At 38.7% G+C, this 24,537-nt stretch overlaps 1 protein-coding gene and 1 long non-coding RNA gene across 12 annotated transcripts in view; one reads left to right on the top strand and one right to left on the bottom strand.

Annotated features, from left to right (window-relative positions):
* Positions 1–24,537, top strand: part of LOC117830081 — a 63,429-nt gene that overhangs the window by 28,614 nt on the left and 10,278 nt on the right. Inside the window, exons 4-5 of one of the 3 annotated variants that reach the window (XR_004634725.1) lie at positions 5,670–5,777; positions 10,995–11,179. This is a non-coding gene — a long non-coding RNA (uncharacterized LOC117830081). Of the gene's footprint in view, positions 1–5,669; positions 5,778–10,990; positions 11,180–24,537 lie in introns of those variants that run through there. The other 2 variants (XR_004634723.1, XR_004634724.1) reach the window with 2 other exon arrangements.
* Positions 16,357–24,537, bottom strand: part of ptprea (protein tyrosine phosphatase receptor type Ea) — a 95,132-nt gene continuing 86,951 nt past the window's right edge. For all 9 annotated transcript variants that reach the window (XM_034708014.1, XM_034708016.1, XM_034708017.1 and 6 more), the window contains 8 exons: positions 24,306–24,455; positions 21,829–21,922; positions 21,561–21,637; positions 21,305–21,439; positions 21,009–21,134; positions 17,412–17,563; positions 17,123–17,258; positions 16,357–17,015 (listed from right to left, as the gene is read on the bottom strand). In XM_034708014.1, coding sequence (XP_034563905.1) covers positions 16,941–17,015; positions 17,123–17,258; positions 17,412–17,563; positions 21,009–21,134; positions 21,305–21,439; positions 21,561–21,637; positions 21,829–21,922; positions 24,306–24,455 — 945 coding nt within the window. In that variant the 3' untranslated portion in view covers positions 16,357–16,940. The remainder of the gene's footprint in view (positions 17,016–17,122; positions 17,259–17,411; positions 17,564–21,008; positions 21,135–21,304; positions 21,440–21,560; positions 21,638–21,828; positions 21,923–24,305; positions 24,456–24,537) is intronic.

The raw sequence follows: 24,537 nt of genomic DNA, 5'->3' as shown, positions 1-24,537 counted from the left end.
GAAGCTGAGCAGTGAAAATGAATTTCCAGGGAAAGGAACCTCCTTAACATAGAACTTTCAGCTGGCTGTGAACTTGAAAGAGCTGCTTGGTGGACATATCTTTCAACAATGTCCTGGCAGGACGGCAGAGCATGACGTCCAAACTTCTCAAAAATGAGCTGTTCAGAGAACGGGGAAAACACGCCCAGGGATAACGCCAACAACTATGTATCTCTTGTTGTAAAACTTAGCTGAAGTTTGGTATTACTTTAAAATTAAAATGATCAAACCTACAGTGTGTTGCCTCCCTGCTGATTCTCTTGTGAGTGCCTCTCCTTTTAAGATTTAAGGACTAAAAGCTGCCTCTTTTCATTTTTGCCATTTCTCTTTGGGTGTAGATGTGAGGGTGTTTACTGTCAAGTCATTCTCCAGAGCTCTCTTTCATCACATCGGCAGTTTTACAGTACAACTGCAATCTGATATGCATCTCCCATAACGCAACAAATATCTCACTGAGATATCATTCTGACATCATCTCTGCTGCACAAGAAAGGTTGTACCAAAAGTGACTGCAGTTTGACCACTTTGAATAAAAGCATTACCTCTGAATTCACCATGTTAACAATACTTTCACAGGTTAAACATCTCAGCACAACTCACACAGGGAGGGAAACTGATCAGTCCAGTGCAATTCACTCAACATTTTCCTCCTGCTTCACTGCATCACGATGTGCTGTCATGACATCTTTTAATCTTTTTAATTCCCTAAGATCATTCTGTTTGCACTTTTGGATTTTGTAAAACCACACTCTTTATTCTTAAACAAGCAAAACATCAATATCATAAATAAAGTTCCTGCTGGTATTGTTCAGATATTTACCTAATGGGACTGACCTCCTTTTTTTATTTAAATATTAGAAACTTGTAATTTATTACGAAACATTTGTTTAACTATGGGCCAACATATGATGTTGTCTGCACATTCCTTTATCATCACCTTGAAAGGTAACAGTAAAATGTTACCTGAAATCAACCTGAAGAAGCTGTTGCAACAAGAATAGTCTTCTTTTTTTTTCTTTGGGATGCGTTTCACAATCCACGTTTCCTCATTTTACGAATTGCTTACTGATGCAACATCTGACACTTCCTCCGAGTGTTAGGACGGAAATGCCAGTCAGACAGACAGACAGAGAGACAGAGGCGGAGAGAAATTAAGAAGGTCGCCAGACAAGGCTCATGACGTTTGCTAACCCACATATTTAATCATCAATCACTGAAACACGACAATGAATAAATCAACGTTTTAATTCCGTGGCCTTTCTGCCTGAGTGGCGCCCTGAGGGCTTTTAGTCAGAGAGCAGCTGGTTAATGAAATACAACCACAACAACAATCTATCATGTGTAATGCCTGAGCTATGTACATTATTCAGTTCATATATATCTCCGCTCAAATAACAGATTTCAACACGATGCATAGCCAGAGCTTGTCCTTTAATTTACTGAGGTTTTGTTGATGGTTATAATCAGACAGGCTACAAATACAATTAAGGCAAGGCAAGGCAACTTTATTTGTATGGTGCATTTCATACACAAGGGCAACTCAACATGCTTTGCATTAAAAGATTAAAAGCATTGGAAACATTCAGACAAGCATGAAAGAACACAATTAAAATGACAAATATAGTAAAACAGAAAAGAAAAGAAAATTAGAAATATGTTAAAAATAAAATTTAAATTTGCATTTAAAGTGAGTTAAAATAAGCTAAGATAGGAAGGCAGTGGCAAATAAAAAGGTCTTAGTCTTTGATTTAAAAGAGGTGAGAGTTGGAGCAGACCTGCAGCTTTCAGGGAGCGTGTTCCAGATATGTGGTGCATAATGACTAAACGCTGCTTCACCATGTTTCATTCTGACTCTCGGGACTGAAAGCAGACCAGTACCTGATGACCTCAGAGGTCGAGATGGTTCATACGGTAGCAGCAGATCAGCAATGTATTTTGGGCCTAAACCATTCAGTGCTTTATAAACCATCAGCAGGATTTTAAAGTCCATTCTCTGACACACAGGAAGCCAGTGTAGAGATCTAAGAACTGGAGGGATGTGATCTACTGTTTTGGTCCTTGTTAGGACTTGAGCAGCAGCATTCTGTATGAGCGTCAGTCATCTTACAGGACAGGGAGTCCTGTAAAGACCCCGTTACAGTAGTCTAGTCTGCTAAAGATAAATGCATGGACCAGTTTTTCTGCATCCTGCTGAGACATAAGTCATTTAATCCTTGATATATTCTTAAGGCGATAGTAGGCTGACTTTGTAGCGCCCAAAAGAATCCACCCCTTGAATTGTAATAATCTGGCTAAATCTGGTCAGCCCTTTTGCGGCCCATATTTTAAATAAATCGTCTGTCATACCCAAGCGTGCCGGATACGGCCCTGGTGGTGAAGCTTTCAGCAGTGTGACTGCCCCCTGGTGGCTGGCTGCAGTATAGGTCAAAAAATCTGTCTCCCCCATTCATTTGAATGGGGGAGCAGTCAAACTTAAAAAAATAAATACACGTCGTACGAATGTTTCTCACATCCATATGCTGTGGTTATATGTAGTTAGTATTTGACTGTTTTGTGTTCAAGGCCTCTTTTTTCTGAAAAGTTTCTTTTTCGTTAGTTATTAGAGTTTAAAAACGGGGTTTTACTTCCGGGTTTCCTTTGATTCACAGCCGCCGTAGAACGAAACTTCAAAGGGCACACAGCGTCTTGTGACGTTACGCTGTAGGGCGGAGCTTATTACAAAGGCTTCACAGGCTCTGGCTGCACAATGGCGGCGCCCAGGAGAGGGATTTTTTGGCTTCAGAACTGTACAACGGGAAGAGGCGGAGCAACACTGTCCATTTTTATTTACAGTCTATGGTCATACCTGGTATGAAATCTCTATCTTCTATCTATCTTCATCTACTTTCACAAGATCTCCTTTTGAACTGAAAGGGAGACTAAGCTGAGACTTTTTGCAACTTTTTTCTGGAGGCAAGAATGAGAAACAGGAGACATAAGCTATAGTCTCATATTGATTTCAAACAGATCTCATTGTTGTCTAGGAGACATAAATGAAACACTTTTGAGATCTCCTTTCTTTTGCTATGGGGATCCCTGTATTCCCCTCTCTGTGACTAATTTAGTTTTGATAGTCACGCAATACTTAGTGACCTGCTATGGGAGATAAGTTAACAACTCCCCAGTGTGATTTCTGGTTCAACAGCCTCCTGAGAGCTGCTGATTAGCACCCTTTGCATGTTGCTGCTTGGCCTTCTGCTGAAACCTTCTTGCAGTTTCACAAACAAACATAAGCATTGTTTGCTGTCTTTGGTTAGAAAGCAATACCAACCGTTTCTATTTTTTAACATAGCATTATTACAAAGAGCAGAGTACTTAACCAAACCGCTGATCGAGGTTGTGATCAGGTGATCGTAAGAGGACATTCAATATGCAAGAGAGTAAAGAGTCCTCAGTCAAAGATGCTGTGTGACATCATCAGATTTGTGCTGAAGGGATTGTGAAGACATCATTTTCATGCGACCTGCATTCAAGTGAGTTTATATATCGTTCTTTGAAATGCAGTGTCATCTGTTGGCCTCAGGTTATAGGTAGGATCAAACTGTTCCCTGGCTACATCACACACCTGCCCCAATTCAGGGTTTCATCACCTGCCTCCTCCAGTCGTAAACAAATGCCTCGTTTTCCCTCCGAGACCTCCTGTTTCTATGCAAAGGATGCAACTCTACAGTGTCTGAGTTTTCTCCCACATGCATCTCATCATAGAGGCACAACAACTAACTTTCCATTCCCCCCAAAGGCCACAGCAGCAGAAATACTGCAGAGGGCGAAATGGCTATATGGAGAAAACAATTAGGCAAGGTAAAGGTGGAGCCTTAACAATAATAATAATAATAATAATAATAATAATAATAATAATAATAATAATAATAATAATAATAATCCCTCGGGGTACAAGAGGGCTTTTGCCGACCTTGTCGGTGCTCGGGCCCTAATGAAGATGTCTGTTGGAAATGTAGCAATAGCAGTTGCATCGGTCACTTTGCTGCTTCGGTCAAATAGAGGTCAACTCAAAATTCACAAATAAAAAAAGTAAAAAAAATGTTCAGTAGCCAAATATTCGCAGATTTAAGATTACAGTGATACACACAGATACTGATTGCAGTGTTCCTAAAATTTGATTTTTGGAACCAGAATGAAAAAATACGGTTTCATATGTGCCTTGTTTGTAGATTGTACAAAAATATGAACATGCAAAGGAACTCGGAAGTCTTTTTTCTGAAAAAACACACATTTCATAAAGAATAGTTAATAATACATTGAGTTGTTCAGCACTAAAATGGGCTCTATTGTTAGAGAGATCTACAGTCAGCTTTTTCAACCTAAAGCTACCACAAGCAAAATAGAGAGTGAGTGATAGTAGTAGATTGAACCAGAGATGAAGTAAAGAGAGAGAGAGCATTGTTAGAAAACAAAGTGGTAGGAGTAAAAAATTTGATATTTACCAAGTGTTTCACAGCGGTTACCCTCCAAAGAACTCATGCCAGCAACTCTGCACAAATGTGCAGGAAGGTGCCAGTTTTAAGTCACACTTCTTCTTCTTCTTCGTGCCTTCTGTGTGTCTCTGCTCCGCCCTCCATCACAGCCACTGTGCTGCTAACTATTCTCATTCACAAGTCACCAAATACTGACCTTTTTTCGATCCTTTTGGCATCCAATAAGGACACACATGTTAGGTCTATGTCTGTCCCAGATGGACTGAGAGCAGAGAAGAGAGAGACAGCGACGCTTTATGTTCTCTATTGGTCCTGCGCTTTAGATTATTGCTGAGAATATTGTAAACTATAGTTTAACAAGCTGCATGGTGACACCATTTGAAAATGCCAGGAATTGTTACCTGCATAGTTATCAGCCCAAATCTGGCTAAAACGTCATTTTCCTTGCTAGTCTGCACAAAAATTACCAGTCCGTTAAAGAAATTATTAATACTTTTGTTACTGTAGGCCCGAAATACCTGTTATATGTTGTGTCTAAGCCGTAGCCCAGCCATCCCCCACTAGCTAGAGCTACTGCCATGATCCTATAATGCTCTACTTGTATGGAAATGAACACAGATGACAGATTGCATCACATTGCATGAATTGTTTTGGAGTGTTTCTATCTAGGAAATGGAGATAAAGTTGTCTGACAAGACATCATTTACCTATGATGTCTTGTCTTGTAGCCATTGGTCGGTTAGTTTGAATTTAAATTTAAATTAATTTAATTAAAATTTCTGTTGAAACAACTAGGGAACCCTAGTGATGGGCCTTCACTGTTTTTGTGAGACCAGTTGGTGGAAAATGTTGTTTCTCTGGACCCAACTTAGAGATAGCTGTACAATTATTTAGAAGAGAAACATCATAGAGAGTTTTTTCCATCTGTTTTAAAGGCTCACCATAGTGAAACATATTGATTCCCTCTTACCTGACATGCCCCTTCTCATATCAGTCAGGAGAGACAAATGTACTGCTGGAGTGAGGAGACGACTGGACAGAGCTGCTCATAAAGCATCTTGGCTGTGGCTGTGCTCTCCTCCCGTTATGACACATGCCTCAAACGGACACATGCTGATTGCTGATTCAAACTTTGCTTTTATCCTTCTCCTCTAGCTGGAGGCCTCCAGGGCTCTGTGGTGTCAGTCCTCCGCCTCGCAGTCTGTGTCCTGATGCTGGTTGGCTGTTGAACCCAGATGTGCGTAGGACTCTCACAGACTACCGGTAAGCACTTTGTATCAACACTGAGGGCAGAAACCAAATGGGAAGATTCTCCACAATGGTTTCTTTGTTTCCCAGTTAACTTAATATGTCAATAAAAATGAAGACTTATTTCTCAGCTTGTTTGCCACAGACAGAACAAAAAAATGGTGGGCTCCATTTTCATTACAGTCCAACATAACACTTTTGCCCAATTCACACGGTAAAATCCAGGATAGGCAATCCACAAAATTATGATAACCACATAAAGTAGAAACCTAAAGAATCCATCAAATATACATTATTAAAAGATACAAATCACACATAACATAACAACATACAAAAAAACAATTAGAATGACAGTACACTTCACATCATGACCAAGCTGTTCCCCCCCTCCCAGCATCTAAACCCGGTTGCCATCATTGTGTGGTTTCACACCAGACTACGATCAGCAACACTTCATGTTGTAGTCCAGCTTTGTGTCTCTCTGACATCGTAAACATTTGATGTAGTTTGAACCCTGTTGTTAATTATCTTAATGTGTTTTGATTCCATCTTTACAGATTTTTCTAATTACGTTCAGATGTTTAATAGTTTGCTTTACTGGGCTTCATTAAAACAACTCCAACATCGACAGTGTTAGTCAATAAAAATACTGAACGAAATCTATAATTATCAATTATAGGCCCATAACTAACACCCCTTTGCTGGGCAAGATACTGTCCTCAAGCAATGATTTAACTGTCAGATTTGGATGGTGGCCAGTCAGGTTTTGTTGCAAACAATAGCAGATGCTTGAATGGTTTCGGTTGTGGTTTCATTTATTTGACTCGATAAATAATAGTTTATCGGTGGCCAAAATTAAGCAGAGATTTAAAAGTTAGTGCTTTAAACATCTTCCTTTGTATCCTTAAGTCAAGAAAATAACTGTGGTGTCCCTCAGGGTTCAGACTGGGGCCCATTACAATTTTGACTTATATAATTCTTATAGTTCTAAGAAAGCTAAGGCTTGGGATACACTGAAACTGATTCTGACCTGATTTTTGAGTCGCAAAACACATTTTGAAGTAGTTTGCTGTGCAGTGTACACTTTACAGAAACAGAATTAGATCATTGGGCTATGGCGATTTGGTTATCGGACACGTGTCATTTGCTCCCTGATACTTTATCATTTTTTGTTACCTACACTGAGATTTTGTTTCGACTTTCAATTGTTATGCTATAAGAAGCTCCACTGAAATTCTACTAAAGCCAAAATGAGTAAATCCTACAGCAGTCTCAGTAAAGTCAATCTCAGCTTCAGTGTAGCCCACGATAAAGAAGCTAGCGAGACGATCCAGTGCAGCATCTACTAGCGTGGAGCCATTAACACTTGACATGCTAATGGTGAGCTTGAGTGAACTTAACGTCCCCCCTGAACACTGCCCTGGCAATAACCAATACTGTGACATCGCATACCAACACTATCACAGAATGGAAACGTCTCTCACTGCTCACAAAAACTCAATTAATTATGCTGTTAACAAATGTGTTGTTAACAGGGCTAGGACACCCTGATGATATGCTTTATGTATGATGTGAGACGTCAGAACAGCCATGGTATTGGATAATAGGCCTGGCATACACCATGCGATTGAATGTATCAATGTATAAATATCACATACTGTATGAGAATCGACCAATATTGGTTTCAATGGCTGACGGCGATACTTAGAGAGCAGGTTGGCCAATAGCTAATGTATATAATGCAGACATCACCTTGTTGTTGTTTCGCATTTGATGGAATATAACATTTAATATTCATAATACTCTCTTTTGAATACAGCGGTGCAAATTTTGTTGCATTTTTGTACAATGACAAAAAACAATCTTTTCTATTTTTATCTTATAACAAATGAGAAAACTAAATTGCTGAACTTTAATGAACATTTTGTTAAATATACAAATGGCTCAGTAATATATGTTCCATGTCCATGTTAGGCTTAAGCAAAAAGGGTATTCAGTCTTACCATTTTAACTCAGGTGAAATCTGGCGTTGGCACCAGGTTTATATTTCAAGTATAAAAATAAACAGCCTTGCAACATTTCCAAAAATGCCTCGTGTGGAAGCTGTTATTTTACCCTGCTGGCGTTTAATTGTTCCCTTTCCATCTAAGTTTTATTTTTATACTGCTGATCAGCTGTTTCACCCGAGCTTTCTCTGTGTTTCCTGAAAAAGAAACTTGAAATCTTATTAGCCTGATGGAACAAGGGAGGAATAGGATAACGCTTGTAATGCATTTTGGGGGCATTGTGTCACGTTAACATCCCAGTAAGAGCTGTCTGATTGAGTTATGCTAAGACTTAAAGCCTCTGTTGAGAATGTATTTAGAGTAGCAAGATGCTGCGCTGTGAAAGAGAGGAGGAAGAGAGTGTGAGAGAACACATTTAACAACAAGTCTTTATCCAGCCCGTGACTCAGTGATGTGAAGGAGACAACAGACAGACAGATAGATAGACAGGATCTCCGGTTCATTCTTAAGATGCTGTGTATAATGGTAGAGACTCCATGTCCTACCCTGTGCCTGTCTCTATTCATCACACTAACTATACTGTGGAAAGAGAGAAGAGTGTGCTAACATGGTGAAGATAATATCTTTGCACACTACACTTTTGTAGCATACATTATAACTGAAACACTTGGATCTTTCTTTTCCTTTTTGTAGTTACAGGGTTAAATAATTAGCTCTAGTAGCATGACCCTGGATGGTGAGATCCCTCAGTTGGTTGGTCCACCACATTCCTCCAGAAGAGTGAATAACTCAGCAAGTATAGTACAAATTACTATGACATTATTTTTCTCATTCATGTTTCCCTAGATACAAAGTTTAGTAAAACTGAAACACTACTGGTTCAATACTCCAGACCTAATAGATCAGAAGAAGGATGTCCAAGTCCAAAACTTGTTTTTTTCCTAGATTTCCTGGATATCCTGAATTCTCAGTCCCTGGTTCTATATTTTGGGTTAGATGTTTATATGATATGTATCACAGACCTACCCAGCACAGCGCCAATGTATATGAATAGTTCCAAAAATGACAAACCATAATTCTAGCAACAAGCTAATTCCTCTTAAACCTTTCTAAAACTACACAATCACATTGTTTTGTATCCATCTCGGAGCATTATGTGCACTATGGCTTTACTGGCCACGTTCTCAACAGTCTGGCGTCAATTCAGTGCCAAAAATCTGTGCGCATAAAACCATTATCAGTGCGCATTGAGACGACTCTGTGCGCTCGCGGTCTCTAAGTACACGCTTGCTGTAACTTTCTATGCCTTCTAAGCGCTCGACATTGTTGAGTATTGGCACTCTGGGGGCGGGCATTGAACAGACCGCCCCGCAACACCGCCCCCCTTTCTGATTGGTAACTTTAAACGCCTACTGTCTCCAGGTCAGAGCCAATCCGAGGCACAGTAGGGCGGATCATCATGGCGGCATAATTCGAGAATTGAGTTGGATAAAGTTAGAATTCAATGCCCGACCCTAGATTGCCAAAACTCAGCAAAGCCAAACACGTAGAAGGCACAGAAAGTTACAGCGAGCGTGTACTCAGAGACCGCAAGCGCGCAGAGAGTCGCCTTGAAGCACGCTCATAATGGTTTTATGCATGCGGATTTTGGCACTGAATTGACGCCATACAATAGAGCCAACGTAGAAGAAGTAGCACCTAACATTATCTTGTAGCCCAATACTAATTAGCTGTTTAACAATTGCAATAAGCCCACATGAGACCCCCAAATAACTGGCTTAATACATTTGTTGTCATGGAACTCCCATGTTTTAATAGGATGTCATTTCATCTAAGATCCATGGTGGGTCTGATAGTGACACACTACTTACGCTACAATGACGTTAAGTAACCCTTATATAACAACTTATCTTACATTCCTGAAACAAAAACTTGATTCTGTAGATTTGGGACAAGAATGCAAGTCTTGCCAGGTCCGTTTTCAGGAGGAGAAGAAAACAACCTCTAACTTCCCAGTGTGTTTGCTGAATGGAGGTTGGATCGATCAGTTCTGATGCATTCCAGGAAGTTGGGAAATCCAATCCCTGACTGGCTTCTACTTCTAATACAGCATAAACAAATTTGTTGCTCAAATTGAACATTTTTGATCTGAAACTAAATTTGAATGCAGATACATGTTTATAGAGGTCAGTACATTTTTGTCAGATTACTGGCGATGGGATGTCATCATTGGGGACTGTGCTCCACCATATAGACTGTTTTTTTAGCAAGCGCAAAAGGCTGCTTACACATGATTGGTCAATACTACTCATACTAAAAACAGACCATGCAGATACAGGGTTTACATTTTGATGTAGTTTCTGTAATCTACATCTCTCTGTGTGGGTGGAGATGACTCACTCGGGGACATCAAAGTTTGGTCATCTTTTATTTAGAGTAATTATCAGATTGAAATAAAAAATTCACCAAATTCTGGTTTGGTTTAAGACCAAATACCTTCAAACAGTCTTTCCCTTCATCTTCAATTGTACTTCTTAAGCCTGGTTTTTACTTCTGCATCGAATCATTGGCTTAGCCATACATGACTAACATGGTTCATGACATCAAAACTTAACCCCAGCAGGTTAGCATTATCATTGTAAGCACATCGCTGTGCTTTTGTAAAGCCTCAACCGATTTCACCCAGGTAAGGTATTTGGTAGTGCTTATTTGTCTGTAGAGTCGGGGGAATGGCACCCTAGTCTTTATGAAACTTGGTGGGATAGTGGAGAAGGGCAGAGAATGATGGTAATACATTTTGAAGCAGATTTGGAACAAGCGCTAAAAGCTGATCTGACTCATGAAGAAGAAATAACTTTAATTGATACACCTAATGAATCATATTCAGACATATAGTGGTTACACTTGCAGTTTTGTGTACCATAAATGGTTAGACCACTGGCCTTGGCGGAGATCTGTGCCGTCTGATTGGCCTGATAGTTAGATGTAAATTCTGATTGTCTTTCAAATAATGTTTTTATACATCTATGCATCAAGATGGAATAAACTTTTAAGTTTTTAATAGATTTGCTTTTATCAAGTGTGAGAAAAGTGATGTGGTACGAACAGGATTATTTGTAGTCCCAACAACTTAATGCTTACTAGGGTTGATGCTTAACCGAGCATCGAGTACTGATAGTGTGCTCAAACATGCATGTTTCTTTCTGTTCCATTTTCTGTCAGGTAGAGATAAACAACGGGTGGTCTCTTTCTACATTCAGCCATCAGGTTGGTGTTTAAAGTGTGTCTCAATGCAAACCCTCTGAAGGTGTTCCGCCCTGCGAAGACACATTCAGCGTGTTAAACAATATGTACGCCTCTTTAAGTTTTGTGGCTATGCAATGTCATCAGTTAAATGGATTGTGTTGCTATGGAAAATAAAGCAATACGCCTGGAAGGAAAGGCATTTAGTGTTATTTTTGCCAAAGGAAAGTTAATCAATAACTGATTGTTAACATTTCCAAAGATCGATTAAGAGGGAAGCTTACAATTTGCATCCCCAGTGCTAAATGAGACATTTGAACTCTCATTCCCTCTTGGAGACGGTGAAAGTATTGTGACCACGTGTGGAAAAAAAAAGTAAGAGACTTTTCTTGACATACTCGGTATAATGAGAAATTAGTTTCCAAAGCCACACATGAAAGCATCTCATCAGCGGGGTCAGTGCTGGGGCCACCCTGCTGATAAATGGCTCATGTTCCATATTATATCAGAAAAGAAAATGCATGCCTTGTGCAAGGCAAAATATAATTAGTTTAGGGGTCAATCATAATAAGAGAGTCAGTTAGGGTTAATACATAATTCATGTGACCTCTCCACTCAGACTGACCTTTTTTTGGGCTGCAGCCCCTCCTGCTGAGGAGTGTTACCATGGTGCAGAGTCTCAGAGGAAACGGAAAATATCAACAAAGAGGCTTTTTGTCACTTGGGTTTTTTCTGTGAGATAAAAAACATGATTGTTGGGCAAAAATAGCTCAAACTCACTGCTCCCTGCTATCGACTGGTGGCTGACAGGTTTACATTTGGAAGTGTGAGTTTCAGTTTTTTTGTTTTTTCACACCCTGAAAGAGGAACTTATTGGCTTTTACTGTAATTATGGAGACATTTCTGAAGAAAGCTCATGTTCAGCTGACAGCTCTTTGTCGTAAACAGAAAGTCCAGATCATTTAGATTTATGTGGGGGTGAGCTTCCTTTCTCATGAAGATGAGTACCAAGTGAGGAATTATTTCCCCCAAACATGCTTGCACAATATTCTTTCATTTCAACTAATTAAAAGCTCTAGTGAGGTGTTTTGACAGTTTCAAAGAATTACCAGTGAATAACTTTGATAACATTAATCAGCATCAAGACGCTGAGTCATAGTTTCTACTATGCTGATATGTAGGAGTAATTGCCTTAATCATCATCTATTAAGCAGCGTCAGCATTTGTCACTCAATGACATCATCACATTTTTCTTCATACAGATAAAGAAGAGATACATAATCAGTATGAGTAATACAAATAACAAAAATGATGTGATATGATAAGGAGAGTTTGCCCTCTTGATAAGTACAGCTCTTCATTTGCATAAAGGTTGAAGTGCACTGCCCCCTGTTGGTGTGAACTTGTCCTGAGCTGAAAAAGAAATATACCTTTATGTCACATGACCAGTGCGATGTAAGGTTACATTTTAGATGTTGAATGTTGCTTTGGCGGAAATGTAGTTAAAATATCTCCAGTAGGGATTTATTTCTAAATCTGTCTTTCTTTGAACAAAATGGAACTGTTCCAACAGATGTTGCTTGAGATGCTAAAACTGAACACATTTGTTTCTGTGCATGTTTTGAATTAGTTTGAGGTCCCTTTGTGTTCTTTATGTGTCTCAGGGTATTGTGGTTTTAATCAGTGAAACGTCATCTATTGTCGTGTATCCACCTCACTGTTTTTCCTCTGTTTTTGCTGGTGTTTAATCCCACATTTCATACTCTTCTTTAGTATTCTTCCTCTCCAAGCAATTTTTGTTTGAATAAAAAGAATTGCATGAAGATGAGCTGACAGAAAAAGTTCAAAGCTCTCCCAAAACAATAACTGAGTGCCCTTATGAAACAGTTGTTCCTTGCTTCAATCAACAAAGTTTAGGGCTTTTTCTGGCCATTAAAAGGTTGAAATATAAGACATACTTCAGTATCAATCCTTAGGAAGTAGTACAGTCCACATTTGAGGTAAATCCTGAAAAATTGGTTTTGTGAACAGATAAAATAATAAATGCTAGCAAAACCAATTTAAGTGTCATATCTTGACAAGCTTCACAAATGGTGACCCTACCCATTAATGCGTATATGAAAGATGAAACAGATAGTCAGTGAGCCAAATGACTGCAACAAATATTGTTTCGATGACCAAGAAATGTTTTGTGTATTAATATTTTCACCCAAAAATGCCAAACTCCTCAAAATGTTTGCTTCCCAGCTCTTGATTTTTGCTGCTTCCATGCTTCTATTTGTTGTGCAAGATTGTACAGTAAACAAAGCATCTTTATTTTTCAGAGTGATGGTCAGACAAAAAAAAAACGTCATTTGTATACTTTAATTATTTACAAAAGAATTATATAGATAATTGTCATACCATCGAAAAAAAACAAAACAAAGTTTGATCGATCAATAGTAGAATCCGACTTTACTTTTGTGAAATTGGGATTCTGGTAATTGCAGTATATTGGTCCAGCTGATAGTCTTAACTAAACCAGATATTTACACCCCTTTTCCGCTGGTTAAAAAGCTTTACAAAGCAAATTAGTTCTTATCCGGACTTTTAAATCAACATTTCAATTGACAACTTTGTTCATTTTATTATTAAGTAGTCATTTCATACAGCTAATTTTTACTATTTGCTAAGTTTCTCAAAATAATAGTCAACTAGTTGACCGGTCGTCATGTAAGAAGGATGCAGAAAGAAAGATTCGAATGATGAATGAAAATTATATTATATATTATGCGACCAGTTCAGGCACTCCGGGTAAAGTAGCAAAGTAGATATGTTCTCATTGTATTGCAGTATAGCTAGTTTTAAAAGTACAACCAACATTATACCTTGGCGTTGGTGTCATCTTCAGGGAAGTACTTCCATACATATGAATGCCGAGCCTGTTTGGCCAGAACCCTTTGGCCGCACATCAGAGTCATTACCTGGTGTAACCCCTATTGATCAGTAAGTGGATGGAAGATGAAAGATTCATTATTAAGGTGATTTCAGCAGTAGTGCCAGAAACTGAAATTTGTTCCAGTTGATGTTACTGAATATGAGTCCTTACTGGCCTTGTGAGAGAAAACGTAGTATCTGTTGGTTTTGGCCTCCAGGGCAGACAAAACAAAGTATGTGAAAACATCACCTTGAGCTGTGAGAAACTGTAACAGGCATCTGTCTTTGTTTGGTGACATTTTATGGACCAGATGATTGAATTATTAATGGATGAACCAATGGGGGATCCATTAATGACTGGGAATGCCAGCTGATTTCAGGTCAGGGTGTCATTAAGTGTTGACAGTGCTTTAAGAACATGTTATTAACAATACCAGTTATGGAGAATCTAGTCTCCAGGATGTATCCCAAGTTTAAGTGACAGTTGAAATAAAACATGACCATCTGTTGCTCAGTGACATCTTGTTTCTTCCCACTATGAAAAGACGTCTGAAGAAAACTTTCACTGACCCCTGCAGCATTTTCAGAAGAATTTAATATTGCAACTTGCATTTCAAAGACATAGAGAATCCAAAAAGGGGATGGACCACCCACAGAGAGAGCAAAGGCAAAGAGCTGACGTCCAAACAGCTCCTCTTGATACTCTTTCAAGGACGGGTACACACAGGAGAGAAGCCATGGAGGGGAAAAAAGACTCAGCTTATTTTGTTTAGTCTCTTCTTGTGCTTCACCTCGCATCTCCCACAGAAAGCACGCCACGACACAACCAATCACTGCACAGCTCTGCGCTGCTCAGCAACTTTCACAATGTAAGCACTTTGTCATGTAGTATTTACATACAGCATCAACAGAACGACACTTCTCACTGAGGATTAAAGCAGTGCTAGGTCAGATTGTTCCAATTGTTTGGATTAAAGTTGAAGTACCAGATAGATGGGGGGCTACTGCAAGTTTGACAATCAGATACTTTCCTTTTGCTGAATTTATCATTACGCACTCGAATTTGAGACATTCTGCTTCCTCCTGTTGACTTTTGTGATGAACAAACTCAACTTTGAAGCAAAACATTGATAACTGAACATGGATAGTATGATGTATTTTTGTAGCTGTGGCATTAAGCAGGCACTGAAGCACCACATTCATATACTGTGGCTGTTGACATTACAGGACTCCTCTTTGAATACCATCCTGTATTAACTGTGCATCTGACACTTAGTCATGAAATCATACCGTCTCTACTGCATTAAGCCTCCACATTAACCTCTCTCAGGATCAACATAGGGTTACTCTACTTTTCCATGTCTTAAAAAAGTACATATGGCACCGATTTGTGAACAATCTCTTATCTATGTTGTAAATAAAGCAATAACCACTCTCTTGAATATTGCAGGTTCTTGGCGAAAGGCTAAGTTATATGTGCTTTTTAATGTGCAGTTGTTATAACAAAATACTTTAGTTGACTACAGACAAAAGGCAGACTGTAGCAACGTCACATCCATGTTAAATGCAGTTGCATACCACTTTTTTGTTTACGGTATAAAACCACAAAACCAGTGTAATGGTTTCTTAAAGACTCTGTGATACATCTTGGTGTGAAACATCTGCCTGAATCCATGTTGGAAATTGACCCCTGTGATGTCACTTCTCTTCTGTTGCATAACTTTAAGGGCTGTGTCGACCGACGCCATTTTTCTTGCTGGCAGCACCTACTTTTATATTTAAACTTATCTTCAATGTTGCGGCACTCTCAGTTAAAAACGGTTCAGCTTGAGGGGTGTCGTCTAAGCGTGCGCCCCATATACAGAAGCTATAGTGCTCGTCGCAGAGGTCGCAGGTTTGATTCCAGCCTTGACCATTCACTGCATGTCCTCCCCCACCCTCCACTTCCCACATTTCCTGTCTCTCTCTTCAGCTGTCCTCTCCATTAAAGGCAAAAATGCCCAAAAAAAATAAAAAATAAATATATATATATATATATATATAAAAATTGTTCAGCTTGTGGAACACCACTGCACTCATCAATGTCACTTCTTGATCATCAACCAATCAGAATCAAGAAGGGGCGGGACTTCTGCTATCAACTTTGTCAACAGCAATGGCAGAGGTCTAATCGTAGGAGGACATCACCCCACTCGTTTTTTGAAGTCCAATTTCCAAGTATTAAGCTGCTAACAATTCGATGACAAGGTATCAATGAAGTTCTTTACAATTTCGTGTGAAAATGACAATGAATTAAAGCAAATATGATGCATACGGAACATTTTAAAACAGACCTATCAGTCACTATTAAGGGAAGCGGAAATGCGGCGGGACAAGTTTGAGGTCGTTGGCGCTGCCAGTTAAAAAAAACAGCTTAGTGGACACGCCCCCCTATGGCTGAAGTGATTCAATCTTTTTATCAACAATATTTCCATTGGAAAGAGTATCACATTCGTGATGGGCATGTAGCTTGAGGACATTGAAAAAAGTTTAAATATCGCCTCTAATCTCAGATAGAAGTCATGAACAAACAAAGCATGGGCTGTATGTTTACATGAAATCAAAACATTCCTATCATGTTCTCCAAACTCAAGAATGGAATGTCATCAATACATAAATACATTTACAATAACTACAACTTTGAAAAATATTAAGAGGTCAATTCAAAATAACACTTATTAAAACACTTAAAGTACATTATTATACAACAAAACTGAAATGAGAGACCAAGTTTGACACAACACTTCATGACAAAATAATTATCATACATGATGTGAAATATACATTATTAATCTAACTTTTTTCATTTACAATTTTCATCCACAGACATACATTATATTACAGCGAGGATGGAGTCTCAGTTAATGGTAGGACAAGTGCATAGCAAAATAGATCATTTGACCGAGTTAAAGAAACACATAAAACTGACAGCTTTAGAAAACAACATTAAAAACCATGTTTAAGGCAAATCTCGTCATTTAAAATTGGCATAGTCTGAGAAAATGTCAACAAAGTCTTGTACCACCCTGTAGCAGAAGTCATATTGTTCCTGTGTGGGGAAGCAGACGACAACAAACAGTTAGGTTTTAGGAACAGGAATTTTCAGCTTTATTTCGGCACTTAAATGTATTTAGGATGACTCCCACTGGTTCTTACCACAGTTTGGACCATATGAGGCCTCTGCATGCGTAAACTCTTCACAGTTTGGAACACGTCCAGCAGGCCTTCTGCTTTGACTCGCTCCAAGATATTGCTCAGTGCAATGAACGTACCTGTTCGCCCTGCACCAGCACTGCAGCGCAAACAAACACAGAAACTCTCAGAAAGTCAATCAAGCCTACACAAAGCTGAAATATGCAAAATACTGCGGTAAACCTTCCTAAATATGATAATGCAAACCCAAAAAAAGCAAAGATGTATGCCTAAAGGAGTGATTTGTAGCTACCTGCAGTGAACGACGATGGGATGGTTCCCGGACTGCTGCTGCTGTCTCTGCACCGAGGCAATGATGTCGATCATGCCCTTCCCCTCAGCCGGGATGCCGATCTCCGGCCAGCCATGGAAGTGGAAGTGCCTGATCACCCTTGTCTGCTTCTCCTGTGAGAGGAAACGCACAAGCAGACAAAACATCATTATAGCTTTCAAATGTGATTCATTAGCAACATATGAAGGCGTAATAGCAGGTGCAATGTCAGTGTAGGTTAAGTGTGTAGCAGATGAGTGATGGACTGATGGGTGCTGATTCTGGAGAAAGGGATGTGCGGCAGAGCCTCTGAGAGGTGATGTGAGTCGAATATAATGAAATATAGGCTCCCACCTGATAATCCCAAACACATCCTGCCAAACACATTTACTCAGGCAGACAAAGATTTTTTTTTCTCAGGAAGACAGTTATGTTAGAGCCTCAGTTGCTTTTCAAGGCTATAGAGAGAGATGCACTTGAAATTCATTCATGTTGCTTTTAGTATGGGCTAAAGTTAAAGGTTAAAGAGGTCAAATTGACCATCTGCAAAAATCTTCAAAAAACAACCTTTTTATTTTCTTTATTTGTAACTCATAAATAACCCCAAATGTATCTTACGAATCCTAAGCTTGGGCTGCACAAGTGGAGAATTTCTCAAAGAGAAAGCATAGCGCAACCATCGACTGTATAAACAATGGACATAGTATTCGGGACGTCACCCATCAGTTCCTGAGAGCTGTTTTGAAGCCAATCATTGGAGGCAGCCATATTGGAAATGCTGAACTCAACCAGGCAGAGCGTGACGTAAAGAGGTGGAGTTTGAACCACCGAGCCAACAGCTATGCGTTCCCGACCGAGAGTCAAGTCAGTCATGTCCTTATTTGGGAAAAACCTAGCAATCTCAATATCTTCTGGACCATCGCCATAGAAATAAATTCACCCCTGTACAGTGTGTGCCGATAGAGAAATTAGCTACGTAGGGCCAAGCTGTTTTTTTAACCAGGCTGTAAACATGTTTATTAATGCTGCAAAGATCGTCTTTTTCCGGTGTTTCTTCAGCCAGCCTCAAGCGGATTCTCGATGTTTTGCAGTTTATAACACTTCCCCATGGGCTTCATACTTTGAGACCGGAGGTTGCTGCTTGAGCGCAACACCTGTCCTGGTTCCAGTGCATAGTTATGTGACAAAGTGTGCAGAGACTACTTTAGTAAAATTAACTGTACTGAAAGTTTCTCACACCAGTTGGTGCATCTTTTCTTGCACCCTGCCTCTTATCTCTACTGTCTTTGTAGCATTCATACACTATTTTGGGTGAGGAAGGGCGTTAAACCCGAGACATAGAACCATCGATCTGCGGCTGCAAACGTATGAACATCCAAAATAGAATGCATCAAGATCATTGAAAGTTGAATGCTCACTTTTGCTAAGTATTGTTGCTACTGAATGGCCAGGTTGTTTTAAAAACAACATTTTTACTGGTGAAGAAGGCTCAAAATATAGAATTAATATAATTGTATTTACTACAGTAAACAAGACTAAATCTTGCGAACCTACAAAGGTTATTATTTTAAAGACATTACTGAAGCTGCCTGAATAGGTTGAAAACTTTTGAATCAGGAGAAGGTTCTCAAGCAGAAAGTTTTTCTGCACAGAAAAGGTCATTTTTCTGTGTGAGGAGGGAAATATATTACACTCCAATTAATGTCAGGCAGAGAATAGTATGCCAGGCTTCTTTTTTAGGTCAACATTGCATATTTGGGTAATAATGCATGAACTAATACATATTAAATAAATATTCAAATCTTAAAACTGCAGTAAGAACTTTGTAAGGCAGATGGCTGTCATAACATGAGTCTGGTCGTGCTTGAGGTTTCTGCCTATTAGAAGGACATTTTTCCTTGCGGCTGTAACTTGCCAAAGTTGAGATGAGATCAAACTGAGTCCTGTCTATAAGAATGGACTGGGTCTTATCCTGTCATGATGTTGGGTCTTTGTAAATAATGTAACATAGAATGCGCTCTAGCCCTTGCTCTGTAACTAACAGAATATCTTAGGATAGCATTTGTTGTGATTTAGGCGCTATATAAATAAAGATTGATTAAAGATAGATTTTTTGGAAAGCTTTCTGTTTGTATGCCCCTAAGCTGTGGAACTCTCTGCCTGTGGACATCAGAACAGCGAGCCCTCTGGGTGTTTTCAAAAGTAAACTTAAGACTTACCTTTTTAATCTAGCTTTGAATTTGGAGTAGTTTATTTTTAGCCCTGGACTGCATTATTATTATTTTTCTTATTTGTTCTTATTTGTCTTTTTATTTTAATCATTATTATTTTAATCATTGCTTTAACACTGATTTATCTTATTTATAAAAAATATTCATTTATTTATAAATTTAATTATTTATTTATCTATTTATTGATTGTGTTGATCTGAGTTTATTAACTCTACCTTATTTTTAACTTTTCTTTCCACTCTTACTTATTTGATAAATTTTACTGTGTCGATTTTCAAGTATTTTCTTTTTAATCATGCTTTTTTTAATCTTACCATTGCTGTTGTTTTCTGTCTCTCTGTTATTCTGTAAACCACTTTGGGCTGCATGTTTTTATGTATGAAAGGTGCTATATAAATAAAGTTGAGATGAGTTGAGTTGGTTTGTGTTGATTTTGGCACCCCCCTGTGGACAAAGAGGTGCAACTAATCACTTTGCTGAACTTTTTTTATTATTATTATTATTTTTTTTTTTTAATTCAATTTATTTGTAAAGGGACCATGTACAATATTTAACATAAATGTCACCATCTGATGCATTGTACCAGAGTTAGCTTAAAGCTAATTTACATCTGCAGTCCCTTGGCAGGTCACAATTAAAACATCACATTGTAAAAACACTTGCTTGCACTCACACAAGCGCACGCGCAAACACGCACGCGCACACACACACACACACACACACACACACACACACACACACACACACACACACACACACACACACACACACACACACACAATCAAACAAACAAACAAACAAACAAACAAACAGTATGTATATCTTGTCCTATCTGTGAGAAGATCTCTTTAGACGGTTATCTGATCTGACACCTACCCCACTCACAGCGACTTCAGGCATTAAAACATTCATTATAGTATTTGTCAATCTTGTTGCTAGTGGTCTTATTTGGCCTTTGTAGGCCACAAAGAGGCGTTGGTGTTAATTTCAGTCTGTTTCACAACCAGATGAAAACTTCACATATGGGCTTTATGGTTTAACACATACAAACACCCAATGAAACACTACCTTTTTCACATGAGGAGCGTCAACTGTAATCTGTCTTTCACCTGAGTAACTGACATATATATTCCACCAACACTCAAAGTCTACAGTGAATTCAGTTAAGTGACCCAGTAATGATTTTAAGTGAAAGCAATCTAACTCTAAAGAATAAAAAAACATTAAAACAGTGATAACAGAGTCAAATCAGGAGAGCCTATAATGACTTTTATCCTGACAGGCAAATGTAATGAGGTGTTGCTGCACCACATAATGTCTGCGTGATAGTACATGGTGATTTGCTTACCGGGACAAAGGTGAGTACCAAGTCTCGTAGGCTAAAGGTGTCACACAAAGTGTCTCCCTTCAGCTCTACTGTGTAATCTCCGTATGTGACTGTGTCCTCTGTGGGCCAGTAGTGGCAACATTTGTCCTGCAATACACACAAATACAGTGTTAATTTACAGCTTGAAAATAAAAAGACTTGCATTTAAAATTGTGACATTTACATCTTCAAACACAGTTCTGGCTCATGGCTGGTTGTAATGGTTTATGAAGCCATCAATCATTGCACGCTTGCTGTCAGCAGCTTTCACAGCTTACCTGCTCCCTCTCCTGGAGCTCAGTGAGCATTACAATTGAGTGACATTTCCACTCCCACACCATCCTCCAGAAATCCTCCACTGTGGAGGTCAGAGGGCCTTGGGTGGCAATGAAGTAGTCCTTCTGCCTGTAGCCCTGAGACACAAAAAACACACACACGCCTTTGTTCAGCTTTATATATCCTGTGTTAAGCATTTGCAGGAACAGTTATTGACTGTTGCAGATGCGTAGGCATAAGGTCAGGAAATCTACTTACATCTATAAAAGATGCGTTGATGTAATCGGTGAACTCCTGACCTCTTCTCATGGAGAGAATAACTCTGTTGAAGTCATCTGAAAGGAAAACAAAACAGGAAACTCCTAAAAAACCTTCAGAATAAAGCAGCTTGTGGCATGTTCACAGATTATCAGGCATACAAAGAAAAAACTAACATATATAAATGCAGCTGAGCACAGGGCTCTCAAAAGTGATCAACAATATAACATGGAGGCCACAATCTATTTGAAGTCCCCTTTTGTCTTACATGGAATAATTTGCAGAACTCTGTTCTTCTTCATGTTGGCAGGAAGGTTCCCCGTTCTCATGTTCTCCTTCATTATTCGCATGTTAGTCAGTTTCTGGGCAGATGTAAAAAACCAAAAAAAAACAGAGTCAAGCCTGTGACTGATCACCATGGTTCTTCTCAATGATTAAAAAAGGAAAAGTAGACAAAAGTGCAAAAAGAAGGAAAAAGTAAACAGTTGTTTTGTTGATTTTAAACATGTTTTGGGTTGAAGCAACAGGATCTCTGTACATGTAGTGGTAAAATGAGAGGAATATGACTCGTATCGTATACCAGTGGTGTCCAAACTTTTTTCAAAGAGGGCCACATTTGATGTTGTCAGAATACCTCAGGGCCATTCTCTCCTACTGAGACTTAGGAATCGTAAAAGTTATATATGAAATCTCTATTTAATAACAATTATTTTACATTTTTTCTGAATAAAACAGTAAGTAGGTAGTCCTCAGTTCTCCACAACCCGCATAAACATTAGCAAACTTTATCTTCTTCTGGAGGAAAATGTTTTTCATTAGGGTCGGGCAATGTGGGAAAAATATTGTCTCATTATTTTTCTATGGCAGGATCACAATCTGGATTTCATCACACTTCTATTTCATGTTGTTTTTAAGACTTTTCAGACCAGCAGACAACAATTTAAGAACTAATTAATTCTTATCTTGCATTATGAACTATTTTTATGCACCAAATTTTACCTTTTCTGCACAATTTCATAATGTTGATCTTGTCTTGTGTCCTCTTTTGTGTCTTCTGAACTTTTAGTGTTCATCAAGAACATTTTCACATCATGATAAAATCATTAATTTGAAAAACCGGTCCCCTTAAAGGGTTCTTGTGTTTCCTCCTAATTATATTCTTGCAGAATATTCAGAGCTTTGGCTTTATAGTAGTCCATATGAAGCTTTTTGAGACGTTTCTGGATTGACTTTAGTTTTTTTGTGTGCTTGAAAGAAACTGCATATGTACAGATGATTCAGAATGTGATTAATATCTGTGCTATTAATATCACATTTTAAGATGGCCATAATTAAGTGGACCTTGGGTTGGGATTGGCCCCTGAGCCATACTTTGGACATGCCTGTCGTATGCAATGCTCACTTTACCATCTGGAATTGTTTGTTAGGCCTATATATATATATTAAATATAAAACAGTTGAATTTTAAGTCATAAATACAACAATTATCAAACTTAGAGATGTAACACCTTGATGTTACAACTAGTTAATATAAGTATAATGGAGATGAAAAGGCTTTGAAAGCTCTAATACAACTGTAATGCTTTGTGCTTGTTTTTTTCAGTTTCTGTGTTCAAGTGTGCAGGGACTACTTTTACTTATTCTTCTTTTTTAATGCTGAAAAATAATTTCTGTACACACTTTTTTTTTCAACCGCATTGAGCATTACATTTGGTATAAGACACTCTTTCGATACCTTTAATTTCATCCAAAAAGTGGGCTGCATCCTTTACACTGATGCCATCCATATACCACTTTAGTTTACAACTACTACTATCTGTCTCACCACTATCATCTCTCTTTTCATCTCCTCTATCCCTCTTTCCAACTTCAACTCGGTCGAGGAAAATAAGACTGTCTAACATGAGTCTGGTTCTGCTTGAGGTTTCTGCCTGTTAAAGGAAGTTTGTCCTTGCCACTGTAACTTAAATAAATACTGCAAAGGGCTCTGCTCATGGTGGATTGAGACGAGATCAGAATGAGTCTTACACTGTCTTGATGTTAGGTCTTTGTTAATAATGTAATATAGAGTATGGTCTAGACCTGCTATGTTTTTAAAAGCGTCTGGAGATGACGTTTGTTGGGATTTGGCGCTAAATAAATAAATATTGATTGATTGATAAAGATTGACATAAATTGCATAGAGAGGTATTTTATTATGTTATGGTATTTAACCAAAAAGATGGTGCACAAAGAAGTGGGCAATCGTTTAAAGGTGTAAAGGACTTTATACATAGTGAGGCCACTTTTTAATGCTTTCCTCCTCTGTAAGGTCTTGATCATGCTTTAGAAGAAAATGTTTGTAAAATATAAAGTAAATAAACCATGTGGAGTTCTGGTTCGATTAAAAAGACTGCTCAATTTAAGACAACAAATGACCAGCAGAGGGGCATGTCGCGAGTCACAAGCAGTGGGTCTGTCTGGATATGACAACTTTTAACGTAGGCTGGGCTTAACTACCGTACAAGAAGCTAGCAACACAGCGATAACAGGTGGTGCTAGAAAGAGCTACACAACTGCACATTGCTGAATGCAAAGGAAGTATTCACGCAGGAAAAAAGTTTAATTTGCGTCTTATTCAGGTATGACTTCTATTACGGTTATTAACTTGAGAAGTATATTTCTTACTTTTGTTTTGTAACAAAACTGGTATTAGGTTAGAATACATCTTTTATGGATATGGGATATGAAATAAGAGTATTGTACCTTAAACTCCTCCTCTAGGCCCACCCGGTCACCGGTTGCAAAGGTGTTGTGCAGTTTGTGCAGATGTCCTTCGAGCGACGACACGTCCAGCTCCGTGTCTCCATAGAGGTAGTATTCAAGCAGGGCCTGGTAGATGAATGAGTACTGCATCTGTGGAGGGGACACACACACAAACAACACTATGCATGAGCACATTTGAACACCTACAGATGACTGAAGGAGGGTTAATTGA

Source organism: Notolabrus celidotus, chromosome 18 (genome assembly GCF_009762535.1).
Source record: "Notolabrus celidotus isolate fNotCel1 chromosome 18, fNotCel1.pri, whole genome shotgun sequence".
NCBI lineage: Eukaryota > Metazoa > Chordata > Actinopteri > Labriformes > Labridae > Notolabrus > Notolabrus celidotus.
Note: the sequence above shows the minus strand (reverse complement) of the source record. Positions and strands in the feature narration are given on the sequence as shown.